Here is an 18,517-nt window from a genome sequence, read left to right as displayed (position 1 = left end):
CATACCTATTTACTCGGCTGTTTATATCTCGATCTGTTGAACAGATTGTGCATGCATTTCGAGTTATAAGCGTGTCACGCACGAGAGCGAAATCGAAGACTTATTAAAATAATAACTGTTTACTGTACACCTTGAAGGCAATTGTCGCATGATCATTTGCCACTGCGCAAAACTGAAGCGTGGAACTCTGTTGATAAACTTGGTATAAAGCAATGTTATTAAGCGTATTTTATTTTTTTTAATGTTGCTAATGCTGCATTGCGCCGAGCGTACCCTTACAATACTGTTTAGTGGGGGAGAAATGGTCACAGCAAAAAAGAAAAAAAAAAGATCGCCTTATCCTCCGACGTATTGAGGGAATCGATTTTATGCGAGCCCTAGATCTGTATACATACTGTGTTGCAGTAGCATGCGCGTTAAAAATTTTCGGGATGTGCTATTTCTGAATAAAATAACATAAAGCACTGCGCCGAGGAAGTTTTAACAAGAGTGCATTACGAAAAAATAAAAGTTGAAATTAAAAGCAGTGCAGAAACCGAACCCTAGCTGTTTACGCGCTGGAAACGCCAAAAAAAAAAACTTTATTGGAACACAGCAAAATATTTGCAAATGCACTGTAACGTTGGCAATATTAAGGAGACAAAAAATAGGAAATTAAACAACTGAGTAGTGACGTCAATCATTTTTGATGGCCTATTTTCTACGTATCTGTTAGGAAATGACAACGTATTCGCAAAATAAGATGCACCTTACCTGCCGCACGCCTATTCGCCTGTGCGTTCGGCCGCTGGCGTTCCGAACCGAGACAAATACTTCCCGCACAACTTCCACTTACCGTACACATACCACTTCTATTACAGATAACACCCAGCTGAACAGCAAGCATGGTGCGCAAGTAAGGTATGCGTCAGCGATCAGTCGAAGGCAGTGCTGAATGTTCTCGATGTTCGATAATGTTCTCGAATGCGCTATGAAGTGAACCTGAACACCGACTGCAAAGCTAGCGCAAACAGTCAACATTCACCAAGTGTCGAAGTAAAGAGCATCTCGTACGGTCATTACGCTAATGCAACTACACAGCTCCGGACCTTGCGAACACACCGGCCGTGAAACGAAAAGAGACCGATGAAGCCACGAAGAGAGTTCGCGAGCACATGGCAACCTTCGCCGCACGTTTCCATAGCTACACCGCTTACCGCGCAGTCGATTCATGACTCTCGATGACTCGAATCACTTCTGATATCCTTTTGACGAAACACACACACACACATGTTGCAGTTACGCCGAGCGTAACATGGCATCGAGGCGAAAATATCGGTCACTTCTCAACCCACGCTACCAACGCGCCGTATGGTCCGGAAGGGAAATGGCCGCCGCCGCCCAATGTTGCCCGCGTGCAGCCTACCTTTGCGGTACTCTGAAATTTTCCAGTGACTCTAGTGCGCGCGGGCACGAGGCGGCCTCCCGCGGCGGTCACGGTAACTATGCAGCACACGATGCTCAAATCAGCCAATGGCGCGGTCGTTTGGGTTATATGGCATAATTTGTAGAAACGAGGGGACGATTTCTAGCTGACTTAATTAAAATTAATAGTAAATTCCTGGTCACGTGCTACACGCTATGTTTGGTTCGCGTGTTCCCAGGAACCTCGACTACCGAGCGTTTTCTGACCGTGTTGAAAAAGGGTTGTAGTTGCACTCTCAGTAAAACAAACTGAAATCTGGAGCCCTTCACGGTAGAGCACGAGCTTTCTGAAATGCTCGTCCTGTTTTCTTGTTCCGCCTTTGTCAATTCGCGCTTTATACGCTAAAATGGACAGTTAGAAATTAGCCCAATTCGCCATCATATTGAAGTTTCTTCTGAAATGCCGCAGGTTACTTCTGACGTGTAGCAAATGTTTATTATGCAGGGCTTTGAAATGCAAGGTAAACACAGAATCTCAGATTATCTGCCGTTATTTATGTCGACGATTTGTTGGAAGCCATTCACAATGAAGTGTAAATGCAATTGCTCGACTATGATCGTGGTATTTTAAGAAAATCACCGGTGAACATAAAAATGCTTTACGAGAAATATTTCAGGGGTAAATCGTGGGAGACTATTTCCAACAGGAATACACGATGGGGAACAGAGAAGAAATTAAAGAAAAACTGTACATTTGCACGTTATCACACAAAAAAGTGCTATAATTTTTATTTCATGGTTTACACCGAATGACATAGCTGAAAATATGCGAAAGCCTATATACCTACGAGTTACGCTTAGAAACAACTTCCCCATGCAACGTACGCTTATACTACTGGCTGTTCATGCTCGTTTCTTTTTTTTTTTAAATTTCAGTTGAAAGCACGATTTTAATTCTCATGTAATTAAAAAGAAAGCATATTTATAAAAAAATTCGGGAAGTTTGCACCATGTCGCTCAAAGCTTGGCGCAGCGAAGATCCTCAAGTCTTTAGGCTAACGCCGGTTGCTGCTATGTTGTGACTGGTTCTCGCTAGGTTTTGCTACGTTGTAACTAGGGTTTTCTTGAGGATCGATCCCCTTCGCTGTGCCAAAGCTTTGAGCGACTTAATGCAAACTTCCCGCATTTTTTTTTTGTCAGTTTATTTCGATTTCTTTCTTTCTATCCCTCTTTTTTATTTATCTTTCTTTCCTTCCTTTGTCTCACCTATCTTTTCGTCGACTTTACTTTCTGCACATTTATATCCTAATTACTACTTCTAACATCCCCTACACTTTCCTTAGCATTATGTCCGTTAGTTCTCATTAATATTGTGTCTAACAAAGAAAAACGAGCCCCTAGCTAAAGCCGCCTTCTTTCCTTCATTCATAGCGAGGGTCTCGTTCTGGCAGACTTGATGCCTTCAGGTAGTATGCGAGGGATTATTGGTCAGCTGTCGGCTCGTTAAAAAAAGATCCGTGCTACGTGACGCCAACAGGCAGAAAAAGAGTGTTCCACACTCAGCGCCATGGCTGCGATCGCCGCTGACTAACACTCCTAGGTTTAAATCCACATATATACCCCATAAAAGGGACGGGAGGATGACCGCCTCCGTAGCTCAGTGGTAGAGCATCGGACGCGTTAATCGAAGGTCGCAGGTTCGGTCCCTGCCGGCGGCAAGTTATCTTTTCGTCCACTTTACTTTCTTCACATTTATATCCTAATTACTACAAATAGTATAACTTATAATTTTCTTGGCATTATTGTCTGTTAGTTCTAATTAATATTGTGTCTAACAAAGAAAAACGGGTCATCTTCTTTCCTCCCTCGATTTGTCGCTTGCTTCCTCTTTCTTTTTATCTTTCTTTCTCTCTCTTTCTGCATAATTTTTTCTATTTCTCATTCTTCATATGCTATGCTTTACTCTCCCCCCTACCTCTTTCGCTCCCCCTCTCTTCCCTTTCCTACCACTTTGCTATAACATTGTCAGCGTGCCTGGACAACCGAGTGGTTAATACGCTTGCCTTCGGATTATGGGCACGCGGGTTCGAATCCTGCCGCCTCGCGAGGAATTTCTTTTTTGCCAAGATTTTCTCTTTCTTTCAATCACTTTCTTTCTTTCTCCCTGTCTTTCTCTCGCCCCCCTTGCTATACGCCGTCCCTCTGTTGCCCAATTTCTGTGATACATACCCGTTCATGATAATGATTATTTTTTGCGTCACGGCATTACATTCCACGAGACACTTCACCTACAACCACCGGCCTAACGGCGCACTTTTGATACAAATATACACAACAAATATTATGCCTTAAGGGCAAGCCTATGCGCAAAAAAATAATAAATAAAAGAACACCTTCACTGTTAAAAAAAAACAAAATGGCCGCTTTGTGCCCCCCCCCCCCCTTGTGATTTTTCTGGATTTACGCCACTGGTAGGCCCTCCTGTTAGCACTCGACCTAGATATACATACTCTTCGACAGATTCCAGGGTCCAGTTGTCTGTCAAGAACCACCGCTACCTCGCCGGACCTCCAAGCATTATCTTCCTTCAGCATATTCATCGTCAACCCTACTTTGACGCCTTCACTGTTTAGGTCTCGAATATTATTTTTTTTTCTGTAATTCGTCGCCATCATTGCTGAAGAGTACGATGCCGTCTGCAAACCGCAAATTGCTAAGATATTCTCCGTGAATCTTTATTCCCATTCCTTCACAACCTATAGCCGTCTAAATACTACTAGACACGCGGTGAATAATAATGGAGATATTCTATCTCCTTGCCGGACCCCTTTCTCGATCGGGATTTTCCTTCTTTAATACGTATCTGTCTACATTGGCTATATATGGCATGCACGTACGTTTCACGTACTCCTCACTGCCGACGCAATGCACCCAGAACCGCTGGTATCTCTACCGAGTCGAATGCCTTTTCGTAATCTACGAGTGCCGTATGAAAGCTATTTTTTTTTAATCCGGCAGATTTCTCAATTACTCGGTTAATCGCATAAAGGTGACCCACGTACCCCTCCTAAAGCCAGCTTTCTCTCTGGGTTGATTAAAGCCAAGTGCAGCTCGTCTTATTCGAGAGAGAGAAAGAGAGAGAGAGAGAGAAACAACTTTATTGAAGTGAAAAATATTTTCACAGAGGGATGGCGATCAGGCCGTACCTGGCCGCCACCTCCTGGGCTCGTTGTATGGCCCGGAGCTGTACTTCGAGGCTCGTGTCGCGGAGTACACTTTCCCACGCCTCGGGCAAGGGAGTGGTCAGGAGATCAGGCGGTGGTGGATCCTCGCTGCAGTCCCATAACATGTGAGATAGGGAGGCGACGGAACCCCACTGCGAGCAGTGCGCAGTGAACAGATCGGGGTAAACGTGTGTGTATACCTCTGGACACGGGAAGGAGGCGACGCCACGCGATCTGTTGTGGTTTCGCGAGTTTGGGATGCGGCGGTGGTTTCGCTCGATGAGCGAGGCTATATAGTGCTGGGCTATTTCGTGATATGAGGTCAGGGGCTCTCCGAGGTCCTCGGGGTCCGTGGCGCGGCCCACCACTCGGTTGACGAATTCTCGAGCTTCCCTGTGGGCGGCCTTGTTCCCCGGGTTTCCCACGTGCGCCGGGACGAGAGATATGGGAGGTGGATCCTCGTCTTCGAAGTGGGCGAGGGACTGAAGGAGCCGTAAGGTATACGGGGAGCAACGGTACCGCGAGCGAAATAGGAGATCGCGGTTTTCGAGTAATTGAGAATCGTGGTGAACCCGGAGGACACCGCGAGAGCTATGGCCGCTTCCTCGGCTTCGGCGGGGTGGAGGGCACGGACGGAGCCGGCTACTCGTAATACTGTGTTGGTGTCGAGGGGGGTGCGAGTAGCCATTACGCTCAGTGCGTGCGCGCTTGGTTGAGAGGGTTAGCGAATTATCTTCGTAAATATATTGTACAACGCGCAAAGAAGGCTGATCGGTCTGTAGAACTTATTCACGTCTCATTTTTTTGTGTATTATAGTAAAATATTGCCGTTTTCCCAACTCGCTGGTATATTTGAAGTTAACTTTTAAGGCATAACGCGTAGAGTGTCGCAAGATTCTTAAACAAAAAATCCACCCCATCTTCGATCAAATATGTTATGCCTTTTTTTTTTCGGCCGCTTCTCCGCGGAATTTGCTATCTCATCAATTGTTATACGCTTGGGACTTCGGTGTCACGTTCGACTTTGCTTTTGCTCAAAGTAGGATTTATATTCGGCTGTACAGTTCAAAGCCCTTAACCATACCTTGACTGTGTCGTTAAGATTGTTATTAACACTGCACTGCTTATTTTTGACAGCATGCATTACGGTCTTTCCCAAACAGAGCATTACTTTCGCTACCTTGATGCTGTGGTCCCTTTCTTATTGCTGTCTCTGTATCTTTGACGTCATAGTTTCGTATGCCACTAAGTTTACTTTTGTTTATCAGTTTTGACACCTCAGCGCATCCTATTTTATCTCTTGATGTAATTAACTTCATGTGTTTCCTTATTAAGTCCTTAGTGGTTTAAGAGGGCTTGCTTATTTCTTTCTTGTCTGGTGCTTTGCTTCCAATTTCAAGTGCTGCTCCGGAAATTATTTCAGTTAAGCTTTCGTTCATATCCTATAGGTCTTCATTTTCTTTTTGTTATAAAGCATTGTACTTGTTCTTAAGTACAATCCGAAATTACTCTGTTTTTACCCGATTGCGTTTAAGTTGGGCTGCTTAGAGATTTTGTTTTTGCTGGCTTTAGGTTTTTACAGCGAAAGGTGTTGTGAGATCACAACAAGGGTTGTTTTTGGCGCCGTAGTTGTCCGCCGCCGCCGCCGCCGGCGGCCGGTTTTTGTAACCGCTATCGCGCGAAATAAAAAAAAAACGAAATAAAAAAATTGGAATTGGATGGAAAGGAGTTCGAACATGGGCCCTCAGCGTTGGAGCCCAGTATTCTATCTCAGAGCCATGCCGGTTTTTTTCCTTATTCCCGACTTTCACACTTGAAGTCACTGGTTACATACATAAAACGCGTCGGCCACGCTTTGGCCAACACGAGATTAAATTTTTTTCATGCAGATTAATTCATCGAGCACAGAAATCCACACTGGTGTGTCAGGGAGCGTGCGAAGCACCTCTCTCAAACGCACCACGCTTTGTGCTTGAAACTGTTTTGCAAAAAGACCCCATAGAGGCTTCATGTCGGGAAGGAACCACATTAACATATGTAATGTAGCGTGGTAGAAGAGTGAAATAACAACCAGGCGACACACAACGCGAAGTCTGTAACCAGGCGTCACACAAGGCGAATTGCGCAACGAGTAGGTTGTTGAATGCTTCCAACCCATTACAAAGGGATCTGCCATTAATTCTTCATCGTCATTAGTCACAGCATCAACAAAGTGCACATAATGCCTTACAGGTGTTTAGCGGGCACCACGGTTCTCCGCAGAATGACGAAAAATGGCATAGTGGCTGCTTCCCTACTTCACAAAAATTATGATGATTTATAGCGTAGTGGGTTCCTCGCCAGGGCACTTCTATTGGTTGCCAAGGAAGCCCATAAGTCCCCCATGATCCATTTCCTCAGGGTCTCAATAAAGTTAATTCCCTCTTCCCTCTTTCTCACGTTAACGTATGTTAGTGTGGTGGGAGAGTAAAATAACGTCCGGGCGTCACACAATGCGAATTACGTAACTACTGGGTCGTTTAAAGCTTCCAACCCATTACAAATGTCTCAGCCATAATTCTTCCTCGACATCAGCCGTCGCATCCACAAAGTGCACGTAACGCCTTACAGATGGTACCTCGCTTCTCCGCAGTGACGAATAATGGCGTAGTGGGTGCTTCCCAACTTCACGAAAATTATGGTTTGTCGGGTAGTGGGTACGCTGCTAGTGTACTTGTCCCAAGAGAGTTTATAATGTGCTCTAGAAATGCCGCTCTTCCAGCTTTCGCTGCGACTGTGCTACGCCGGCAGGGATCTTTTCGTCCACTTTACTTTCTTCACATTTATATCCTAATTACTACAAATAGTATATCTTATACTTTTCTTGGCATTATTGTCTGTTAGTTCTCATTAATACAGAGTACTTAGGCGTTATTTGTTTGTTTGTTGTTTTCAGGGGACATCACCCATTTCCTCGGTAGCAACAACACTGTAGTGCAAAATGTGACTAAACTAAACAGAAGAGGCGTTACTTGGAAAACAGTATACCTTTTTTTTATTTCACAACAAAAACAAACGTAACAATCAGCTCTACTTTACATAGAGGGCGCTTTCTTGAATCGACCGCATGATCCACGCGCAAGACTAGAAGCAAGAAACACAAATTGCAAATAAAGCTCTGAGCTTGGTTTCATCAGCTGTTGAGAGAAAGAGGGAGAGAAAGAGGAGGAGGAGGACAGTTGGTGATAAGTGCATCAACGTGGAAGGAAAAGAAACAGCAAAAAGCCTGCATCCCAACAAAATCGCGACACCCACCTGGACTTCTTGGCGGTCTGGATGACTGCGAAGAAAATGCCGCCGACGAACTGGCGGACGACTGTCGCGCTCAGGATGTGTCCGCTATCGTTCACGACTCCAAGGTTCACTTGTATGCGGTAGGTGGTACTGCTCTTTAGAGTGATCTGAAATATACGGTACAAAAGACGGGATGTTCCTGATGGGCAGGTCTTATATACTGTGTAGCTTTAAATAAAATTATGGCAGAACTCGCCTTTTCGTGTGTATATGCGAGAGCATCGATGATTAAACTGAATAACACCATTTTGCTATTGAACAGCGGACAACACGCATTAGACAACGCTTACCATTTGGCCTGGTCAATATAGGCAGCAGACATCAGCCAGTGCTGGGAGTACGCGAGTAAATGCAGTATGCAGGCAACGACACTACATTTCACAAACTGCGGAAGGGTGGGGTAAAGTGCTAGGATGTGTCCTCTATGCTAAAATATGCTCTCTATACGCAACTTTAAAAGAGGCCCTGCTTGAAGGCGCTTATAAAGCAAGCTTGTCGAGCGATAGCAATGAAGTGTTGCGGAAAGCATGCCGCAGCCGTGTCTCACGCGGCAAGCAGCGGCACGCCGTCCACATTTCTCTTCGTATTGCCGGCGCGGAAGTCACGTGACAGGAGTTGAGGTAACGCCTCCTTGTTGAAGTCTCGATGCGGTACACTGTACTCGATGCGCGCGCGCCGCCCGCCGGCTCGCGGCTCTCGCCGACCGACGGACACGGGTGCGCAGGAGGGGAGAACAAACCGACACGGCGCGCGTCCGTTGCTATGACGACGCACGTGTGAGGAGGAAAATGACCTTGGCTGATCTTCGAGGTCGAACGCATGCACAAAGGAGTTTTCTGGGTTTGTACCGGGATGATAGAGCTATCGCTCGAAGCTTCCCGACAAGATTGGATGTGCATGGCGACGAAGTAGTCTCGTGACGAGTGCGCCTAAAACAAGGCTCAATCAATACTGTTCTGGGGACGGATGCACAAACGAATAACGCAGCGAAACGATGAATGACCACCGCGGTTTGAAATTTTTTCTATATGTGGCCTCCTTGCGTCTAGCGCCGACGCACGCCTGCAGGCGCGCTTCGGCGCTGAATGTTAACTGCAGTCGGAGTTTGAAAAGTAGGCTTCTATCCAGGAAAGAAAAGGTGGGATGTTTGCAGGCCTATACCTTTTTTTTTTAAATAATGAATCCTTACTAACTAGCTCAGTTTTCTATCATTCGTTCTTTTGTTCCTGGCGCTTCCGTAGCGTTTGTGTTGTCTCGATCTCTTCTCTTATGTCAGTGTTGCACGCGCCTATCTTTTATGACGAATTCGATGGCCAGTCAATGGGCGAGAATGTGAAACTCGCGCGCGCACGGCATCTAGGCCACAGTCTCGCACCGCGAAGTGCGCGCTCGTTTACACGTGCTATTGATAACAGTGGTGAACAATACAAAAATGTTGATACAAACGGCAGCTACAGCAGCTCTGCTGAAGAAAAAAAACTTGGACCATCTCCCCGAAGGGAACCCTGACGGGATGCGAAGCAGCAGCGGTGCGCACGGCGTTGACCCGGTTGAAACGGGCGTCGACGCGGGTGCTGGAAGAACGGTTTGAAGCGAAACTCGGTGTAGCGTTTACTCGAGTAAACGTTCGTTTGAAACGCAAAGACACGGGAGGCGGGTTGGGTTTCGTGTAAGTTTCATTAAAGCGTTTGGCAAGACTTCGTAGTCGTTGTTTCTTCAGAGTCGAGACACGGGCGCTGGACCGGAGCAGGCGCGCGTTTCGCCTTGACTACCACGGGTGAAGCGAGAGAGAAGTGACACGTTCAGAGGTGTTGCGAGCGGGCGGAGCAGCCGGCAGCTGCGGGCGCTACGGCGAGCATGCTGCGGGTGAGGGAGAGAGTGACGTCAGCGCGCACCTGCGAGGGAAGCTTGCGAGGGGAGCGTGACGTCAACGCAAAGCTGTGGCGTGACCTACTTGGCAACGCTCCAACACCTACGGCGAGGGGAACGCGTTGCGGCGCATTCGTACGGACGCACGTAACGTACGGCGTTACACACTTGAGTCAAAGGGCTGCTTCGCATCTAAAAAATAGAGGGGGTTTGGGGGTTGGAGGAGGAAGTGGCATTTGAAAACTTACGGGTGGTGGGTGGTGTATGAATCCATCGTTGGAGAAGAGCTTCAGCCGAGCGAAGGAGACCACCTTGCCGTTCCACAAGGAACCGGGACGGGGAGATTCCGGGTGGGTGAACTGACCAGCTGCACGAAGGGAAAACGCCGCGCTTTCAGAGGCTACCCGGTGATGACAGACGCCGGTGTATATACATACGTAAGCTCACACTGACCGCATGCACCCCCGTGTAATTCCGTGAAGGTAAGCCAGACCGTGTACTGCAAGTCGTCCATCAAGTTGTTGAGGCGGAACGAAGGCGCTGGCTGCATGAACCTATAGATGCGTGGAAAGGATCTTTTAATAGACGAACACCGTGGTCGTCGCCGCACTATGAGACATGACGTCTATCTGTGTACAATTGCAGTTTCATCATAAACCTCCTCTACCCTCTTTCTCTCCTTAACTTTTACCTCTCCCTCATCCTCTTATGTCCGACGTTCAGGTGTTACCTAAAAGTTACAGGTGTCATCATTACTTTCTTTCTTTCCTTCGCCCCCCCCCCCCCCCCCCGTTTATTTCCTCTAATAAATAACCACTTACTACTGAGAGATGCGCATGTCAACGCGAGCAGTTTCAAGTACCACGGAGAGCTGAAGCAGTTACTGCTTATTCGGTTAGTACTGCAGTGTATATATACTTTAAGCAGGATGAATACGGTTATCGTCCACGTGGTAGATAGTTTGATGTGCATGGATTTTGTGCGTACTGACAGTTTTGCTTCGACTATTGTAAGCGCAACGGCGTGGATAGGCTCCAACCTGGGCGCTCAGAAGATTAACGTACATCGACTTAATGGAATAGTTGGCTCTATGTGACAGAAAAATAGACAACGGTTCAAAACGGGCCGCAAAGAAGGAACCAGATCCACAGCGCTGTGTGTGTGTGTGTGTGTGTGTGTGTGTGTGTGTGTGTGTGTGTGTGTGTGTGTGTGTGTGTGTGTGTGTGTGTGTGTGTGTGTGTGTGTGTGTGTGTTGTGTGCGCGCGTGTGGGTGCGTGTGTGTGTGTGTGTGTGTGTGTGTGTGTGTGTGTGTGTGTGTGTGTGTGTGTGTGTGTGTGTGTGTGTGTGTGTGTGTGTGTGTGTTTCCTCTCTTGGGTCTCTTTTTTCTGCGCACGACCCACAGGCCAGCATCGGAGGCCACGGGGAAAATGTCGTGATAATGCGACGCTTTACTCGTTCGAAAAGAGCACCGACCCGAAGGTCGTGGGATCGAATCCCGTACGCGGCGGCCGCATTTTCGATGGAGGCGAAAATGCTTGAGGCCCGTGTGCTTAGATTTAGGTGCATGTCAAAGAACCCCAGGTGGTCGAAATTTCCGGAGTCCTCCACCACGGCGTCCCTCATAATCACATCGTGATTTCTGAACGTTAAACCCCAACAATTATTAGGGAGGTTTCGAATAGGGGCCCCAAAAGTCTGGGGCCCCAAAGCCATTTGCGTGTGCTCGTTTTGGGTCAAGCAAGAGCTAAGAGTTTTCGAATAGGGTCTGCGGCGCTTTGCACACTCCCGCTATTCGAGGTCACTCTATAGTCTTGGCCAAGAGCCGTCGCTTCAGTGGGTGCCGTCATGTTTGACGCAAAGCTTTTGGGGCTCCCGCTAAATTCGAGAAATAGCGTCCCCAACGCAAAAGCCAAACGCTGTTTGGGTCTCACGCATACGCAGCGGCCTCGACGCTATTTCTTTGGGGCCTCAAAACGATTGGGGACCCTATTCGAAAACTCCCTATTATTAAACGAGAACCACTAGGTGAACGAGAAGAGTGGTTAGACGCATTGGTGGACCGAGTGCTTAGTCATGGTAGCGTACATCGAAACAAGAGTGTCATTCATACAGGATACAACAGCTGTGCTACAGAGACCAGCGACCAATTAGCCGCGGTTGTGGTCAAACGCGAAACGCGTCCCCAGACCTTCAATAGCGGGCCACCCATGTGCGTCTTTTCCGCGACAGCATGACATGAACACGCCTAGAGATACATGGAGTTTTCGTGCAATTTCTATATGGTAATATTAGACAGCTTTAGTTGAGCGTCCGCAACAGCCCTGCGGATGAAGCATGCCATTGGGAATAGCTGGCAGCCTGCGTGCGCAGAGGTGCTGCGGACGCCCAACTAAAACTGTCTATTAGTACGGAACGACATACAACAACTACACGCAGGCTGACGCGAATATGAGGCGAATGCGGCCTGCTGAAAGCGAGCACGCGAGCAGCGTCCGTTCTTTAATTTAAAGCGCTGAACTTAATAGGCGCGGCTGCAAAAAACACGGCGCCGACAATCATCCCAGTCGAGAAACGAAAGATACTAAAGGGGATGCTCCGACAACGAAAGAAAAGCAGAACTCGCCTGCCCTGGGTGTTTATCTGCAACTCCATCTTGGGCAGGAATTCATGCCTATTAAGGTGCGTAATGTGGGGCACCTTGGTCACCACGATCGGCCGCTGCTGGCGATCGCCGTCATCCTTGGGAGGAAACGTGGGCCAACCGACCCAGTCGTGCACGTCGTCCGCATGATCACTGGGCATGTCCCTAGGACGATCGACGATCCGCTGGACGTGGATGCCCACCTGCGGCTCCATCGCGGCCACGAAGACTGAAGCGGTGCCCGATGGGACGCTGGTCGGTACGTCTTCGACGTCCACGTCCTCCGAATGTGACGCGCCGGCCTGCATTTCGTCGTCGCTGCTCGTGCTGTCGCTGCTCGAACTGCTGCTGGCGCTACTGGTGCCACTGCTGCTGCTGTCGTCGCTACTGCTGCTAGCCGATAGCTTGCAGTCGCCCAGCATCTCCGGGTAGCCGTTTAATCTACTCGTCAGGTCGTCTTCGTCCTCTCCGGCTCCAGACTCGGGCTTAGCGCAAGCCGACGACGTCGCCATCGGCGAGGCTTAACAGGGAGGCGGTTCTGAAGTGCGTGGGAGCGAGCGGGCGGAGCACGCGACCTGCGGCTGTCCAGTGTAGCTTCTATACTGCTGGATGCTGCGGCTGCGACCCCGTTTTATTACATGCTCCGGTCTAGAGCACGATGATGATGGCATTCGTTCACAAAATGGTACGCGCCCGCAATGGGAAACAGATCAAGAATAGGGTAGCTGAACTTTCTGTGGACATGGCCTCTTGTCTGGCCGTCGTTCTTCTGTTTTGCGATTTCCACAGGAGGGCGAAAAAAAAAAAAAAAACCTTGCGTCTCGCTTTTCCTTGGTTATCCCCGGCTTTTCTGAAGTAGCGTTTCCGTTGACTTCTCTGAAAGAAATTAACCACTCGCGAAAATGAATCAGATAGGTTTCGCTCACTTTTTTTTTTCCGAAACTGATCAAACACAGCACCAAATAATCTAAGAGCGTTGTACCACACTGGAGTGATTTTTGCGGGGTTTGCTTATTTATCTTTCTGGATCTGTCTTCGCAATATTCGCGAGCTGATCCACTCTCGGATCGGTGCGTGGCCTCGCGTTCTTATTTGATCGTCTTCGTTCCTTGATAAGCGCTTGCCGTATGCGCAGAATACATGCGGCACACACTTGGTTTTGGTTAACCTCGGAGCATGCGCGACCGGGGTACGATTGCAGCATCTGCCTTATATATCTCGCAAAAATGAAAAAAAAATCACCGCTACTATCTAATGCGAATTCTGAGCGCTGCAGCTTCGTGTTGGGGCAACGCCAACTGTGTTTGAAGTTCTGGCTTTCCGCAGTTGTAGCAATGTAACACTCGTTACATACTGCCACAGAAACTACCAGCGCTCGAGTGCTACGCACGCCACTCTGTGCATTGCAGGCGTCGCGAACCAAGCGAAACGCCGACAGCCCCGTTACGACAAGCGAAGCCAGCAGCAGTGCACGTGCCAGCCCTGCATACGCACGAGCTCCGACCGAGGGGCCAGCGCGCGTGACGGAGAAAGAAAGCGAGGTCAGAGGCCAGTGGCTCGTGATATCGACAGACACTGCGTTCGCTCTCTTTCGTCCTCGTTCGCTCTATCGGTTACGCCGACGGCGACGCCGCTCACCTGCAGGAACGGGTGCGCTCTAAAACGCCAGGCCTGTGCGGAACGCGCAGCACAGTCACAGCGGAGGCTGGAAAAGCGGCCTTTCTAGCGCCCGTTCTGAACTCTCTTGGGGATACTAATAGAAGCTGCACATGCAAGGTATCTACTACACCATAAATCACAATTTTTGTGAAGCAGGGAAGCACCCACTACGCTATTATTCGCCTTTCTGCGGATAATCGAGGTACCCGCTACACATTTGTAAGGTATTATGTGCACTTTGTTGATGCTGCATGTAGCTGATGGGGATGGAGAATTATGGCTGAGCACTTTGCAGCGGGTGGGAAGCTTTAAACCACACACTCGTTGCGCAATTAGTATTGTGTGACTCCTTGTTGTTATTTTATTCTTCTGCCACGCTATACTACATAGGCTAACGCGATTACGTGCCCTACATGACGCTTGTATAGGGTGTTTTTGCAAATGGGTTTAAAGCACCAGCGTGGTTCTGTGGTAGAATACTCGACTGCCATGCAGATGGTATGGGTTCAAATTCCATTCCATCCTGGATATATTTTTATTGCGATAGCAACTATATGGACACTCTCGGCTGATTTTTGCCGTGGCCATCATGCCCCAGATATGTATATGTATGTATATATATAAAAATGCACAAAAATAAAGCAGAAGAAAATATTCTGAAGTACCCGACCGCGGATTCGAACCTGCAACCCCTCGCTCCCCAGCGCGCTGCATTAGACAACTCAATCACACGCCATGCATGCGCCGGCGAAATAACGGCGAGCTATTTATATACACCATGTACCGCTGGTGGTAAGCAAGTCTCGGAGGAGCGTGAGCGTCTTTTCTATCACGCAACTCTCGGAATTTTCTTTCAGCTTGAAAACTGCCCTCAAGTTTTCTTTCAACTTGAAAACTTAAGACGCGCACGACAAAGTGGCCCTTTTCTCTACCCACTCATGATGTGGAAGGAAAAAAAAAAAACTAAGAACGCCGGGCACGCCTTACATCAGACGCCCCCGTGAGGTAGGAGACGCAGGGGGTCACTCCACGCGCCCCAGTTTCAAAGAAAAAGAAATATCTAAAAGTGTTTGATTATCCATTGTCGACACTTGCACACGCAACGCTCCTATTTTCTTTCAATGTGAAAACTGCCCTTGAAACGCACACCATCAAGTGACCATTTTTTGTACCCACTCGTGATATGGAAGGAAAAAAATACAATGAATACCGGGTCTTACATCAGACGCCCCCGTCTGAGAGGAGACGCAGGGGGCCACTCCACGCGCCGCAGTTTAAAAGAAGAAAAATTCGGCAGATCCCACGTACCGTGGGAGTCGACATTACGCGAAGCCTGCGGCGGGTAGGTAACTGTGGCGTAATTTTTTTTTACTTAGCGACACGTTACAAAATGACACTAAAGATTTGTATAAATTTTATACGCACACATATATATGTTGAAGAGCCGCATATGTGTTATATAACCAGTTGTTTACGGTCGGGTAACGCTGCCAATGGCAACGTGGGTATTACCAACACCAGAAGCGGTAAGCTGATATGTAGTGGTTATACGTGTCCCGAGAACGCACGCACGTTTCACGAACCCGTGTGCATGTGTGCAAGAAGTTCTTGACAGTTCTTGAACAAGGGCATCATCACCGCGATCAGTGAGCACCAGCAGCTGGTCATGACTTGTTACAGGATTCGGTTGTGGTCGTGGTGACGAGGGTTCCATGTTTAGTGAAGTATGTGGTATAGTAGAGCTGGTGGAATTCGTGAATGCCTCGGCCGTTTCGTCGACAAATTGTCTGTCGACAGAGCCGGCGAAATGTCGGAAGCTGAAGCCACCCTTCGCGTTGGTGAGGTATAGGCCGTCGAGGCTGGTAGGCCTGGATAGTGCTACGTAGACCAACATCAGTGGATGGTGTTTGTCGTATTCGTAGACTACCTGGGCGTATGTGGGCTACGTAGTCTAGTCTACAAAGCGGCTGTCAGTCAATCTGGCATCATCCTCGGTCAGCATGAGGCCATCGCCCAGCCCCGCAAGAAATGAAGAGGACACTGCGTCGTTCTGGCGGACGAAGTGCACTTTACGGTGCGGTGATGTAACTTTCGTTAATGTATTCCTCCGGGTTCGAGCAATGCTTCAATATAGCTTGCTCGAATACAAATGGAATACAAATGTAATGCTTATGAGACTGCTATAAAAGCTGAGCCAACACTGGAACCACAGACGTTAATCTGATATGTCGTCTGTATCGTAGGAGTACACATAGTAGGAATATTATGTAGTGTTTGTTGCTTTCTTGTAAAATTAGATAGCCAGCACCACCACCAAAATTGACGTTGCACCGATATTACGCCTGCGTACGCTGTTTTTGCAAACCAGTTTATAGACCTGGCGTGGTTCTGTGGTAGAATACCTGATTGCCACGCAGAATGCTTGGGTTCGATTCCTGCTGGGATCCTAATTTTCATTTTAAATGCGAAGCATTTCTTAGCGAACTTCTGCGACTTTGAGCGTATCTATCTATCTATCTATCTATCTATCTATCTATCTAGCCGCCTAGACTTTGTGCTCTCCTGGTCGCTTGGTTCATCGAATGTGCACCAAAACTGGTATGGCGTAACATGACTGTATGACGAACATAAATGACAAGTCATAACATGAAAATCGTGACACGCATGTCATGTACAGCATGATTTACATGCTACGCTCATGGTGCGCTGGCGGCCGTTTCGCTAGTTTGATATACACCAAAATTGGTATCTTGCGACGGACGTGCTGTGACGAACATAAATAACACGAGTAACATGAAAATCATGACACGCATGTCATGCACAGCATGACTTACGTGCCACGTCATGGTGGCGCTGGCGGCCGTTTCGCTAGCTTTATATACACAAAATTGGTATCTTGCGCGACGTGACCGTGTAACGAACATAAATAACACGAGATAACATGAAAACATGACATGCATGTCATGTACAGCATGACTTACGTGGCACGCTCATGGGCGCTGGCGGCAGTTTCGCTAGCTTGATCTACCCCGAAATTCGTATTGCGCGACGTGACTGTATGAGCGAACATAAAAACTCGAGTTAACATGAAAATCATGACACGCATGTCATGTACAGCATGACTTACGTGCCACGCTCATGGAGCGCTGGCGGCAGTTTTCGCTAGCTTGATATCACAAAATGGTACTTGTGACGTGACTGCGTAATGAACATAATAACACGAGTTAACATGAAAATCATGACACGCATGTCATGTACAGCTGACTTACGTGCCACGCTCATGGGCGCTGGCGGCGGTTTCGCTAGATTTATATACACGAACATAAATAACACGAGTTAACATGAAAATCATGACACGCATGTCATGTACAGCATGACTTACGTGCCACGCGTCATGGGGCGCTGGCGGCGGTTCGCTAGCTTGACCTACCCCGAAATGGGTATTGCGTGACGTGACTGTGTAACGAACACAAATAAACGCGAGTTAACTGAAATCATGACTCGCATGTCATGCACAGCATGACTTACGTGCCACGCTCATGGGGCGCTGGCGGCGGCTTCCGCTAGCTGATCTACCCCGAAATTGGTACTGCGCGACGTGACTGTGTGACGAACATAAAAACACGAGTTAACATGAAAATCATGACGCATGTCATGTACAGCATGACTTACGTGCCACGCTCATGGGGCGCTGGCGGCGGTTTCGCTAGATTTATATACACCAAAATTGGTATCTTGTGACGTGACTGTGTAACGAACATAAATAACACGAGTTAACATGAAAATCATGACACGCATGTTATGTACAGCATGACTTACGTGCCACGCTCATGGAGCGTGGCGGCCATTTCGCTAGCTTGGCTCTACCCCGAAATTGGTATTGCGCGACGTGACGTGTGTGGCGAAACTAAAAACACGAGGTTACATGAAAATCATGACACGCATGTCATGTACATCATGACTTACGTGCCACGCTCATGGGGCGCTGGCGGCGGCTTCGCTAGCTGATCTACCCCGAAATTGGTACTGCGCGACGTGACTGTGTGACGAAAATAAAAAAACGAGTTAACATGAAAATCATGACAGCATGTCATGTACAGCATGACTTACGTGCCACGCTCATGGGGCGCTGGCGGCGGTTTCGCTAGTTTATATACACCAAAATTGGTATCTGTGACGTGACTGGTGACGAACATAAAAACACGAGTAACATGACAATCATGACTCGCTGTCATGTTACAGAACTTGCGTGCCACGCTCATGGGGCGCTGGCGGCCGTTTTCTCTAGCTTGATCGACCCCGAAGTGGTATTGCGCGACGTTACGGTGTGACGAACATAAATAATAGGGAGTAACATGAAAACATGACACGCATTTTCCAAAATGAC

General features: G+C 48.0%; 1 protein-coding gene across 3 annotated transcripts in view; it reads right to left on the bottom strand.

The window, feature by feature from the left end:
* Window positions 1–7,680: 7,680 nt before the first annotated feature.
* Window positions 7,681–18,517, bottom strand: part of LOC119383522 (optomotor-blind protein-like) — a 55,087-nt gene continuing 44,250 nt past the window's right edge. Inside the window, exons 1-5 of one of the 3 annotated variants that reach the window (XM_037651711.2) lie at window positions 12,454–13,101; window positions 10,284–10,384; window positions 10,079–10,197; window positions 7,923–8,068; window positions 7,681–7,751 (exon numbers count right to left, since the gene is read on the bottom strand). In XM_037651711.2, the coding sequence (XP_037507639.1) occupies window positions 7,703–7,751; window positions 7,923–8,068; window positions 10,079–10,197; window positions 10,284–10,384; window positions 12,454–12,983 (945 nt within the window). In that variant the 5' untranslated portion in view covers window positions 12,984–13,101 and the 3' untranslated portion in view covers window positions 7,681–7,702. Of the gene's footprint in view, window positions 7,805–7,922; window positions 8,069–10,078; window positions 10,198–10,283; window positions 10,385–12,453; window positions 13,102–18,517 lie in introns of those variants that run through there. The other 2 variants (XM_049412559.1, XM_049412560.1) reach the window with 2 other exon arrangements.

The sequence above is a fragment of the Rhipicephalus sanguineus genome, chromosome 2, assembly GCF_013339695.2.
Source record: "Rhipicephalus sanguineus isolate Rsan-2018 chromosome 2, BIME_Rsan_1.4, whole genome shotgun sequence".
In the NCBI taxonomy this organism is placed as follows: Eukaryota; Metazoa; Arthropoda; class Arachnida; order Ixodida; family Ixodidae; genus Rhipicephalus; species Rhipicephalus sanguineus.
The sequence above is the reverse complement of the archived record's forward strand: the minus strand, read 5'-3'. Positions and strand labels throughout refer to the sequence as shown.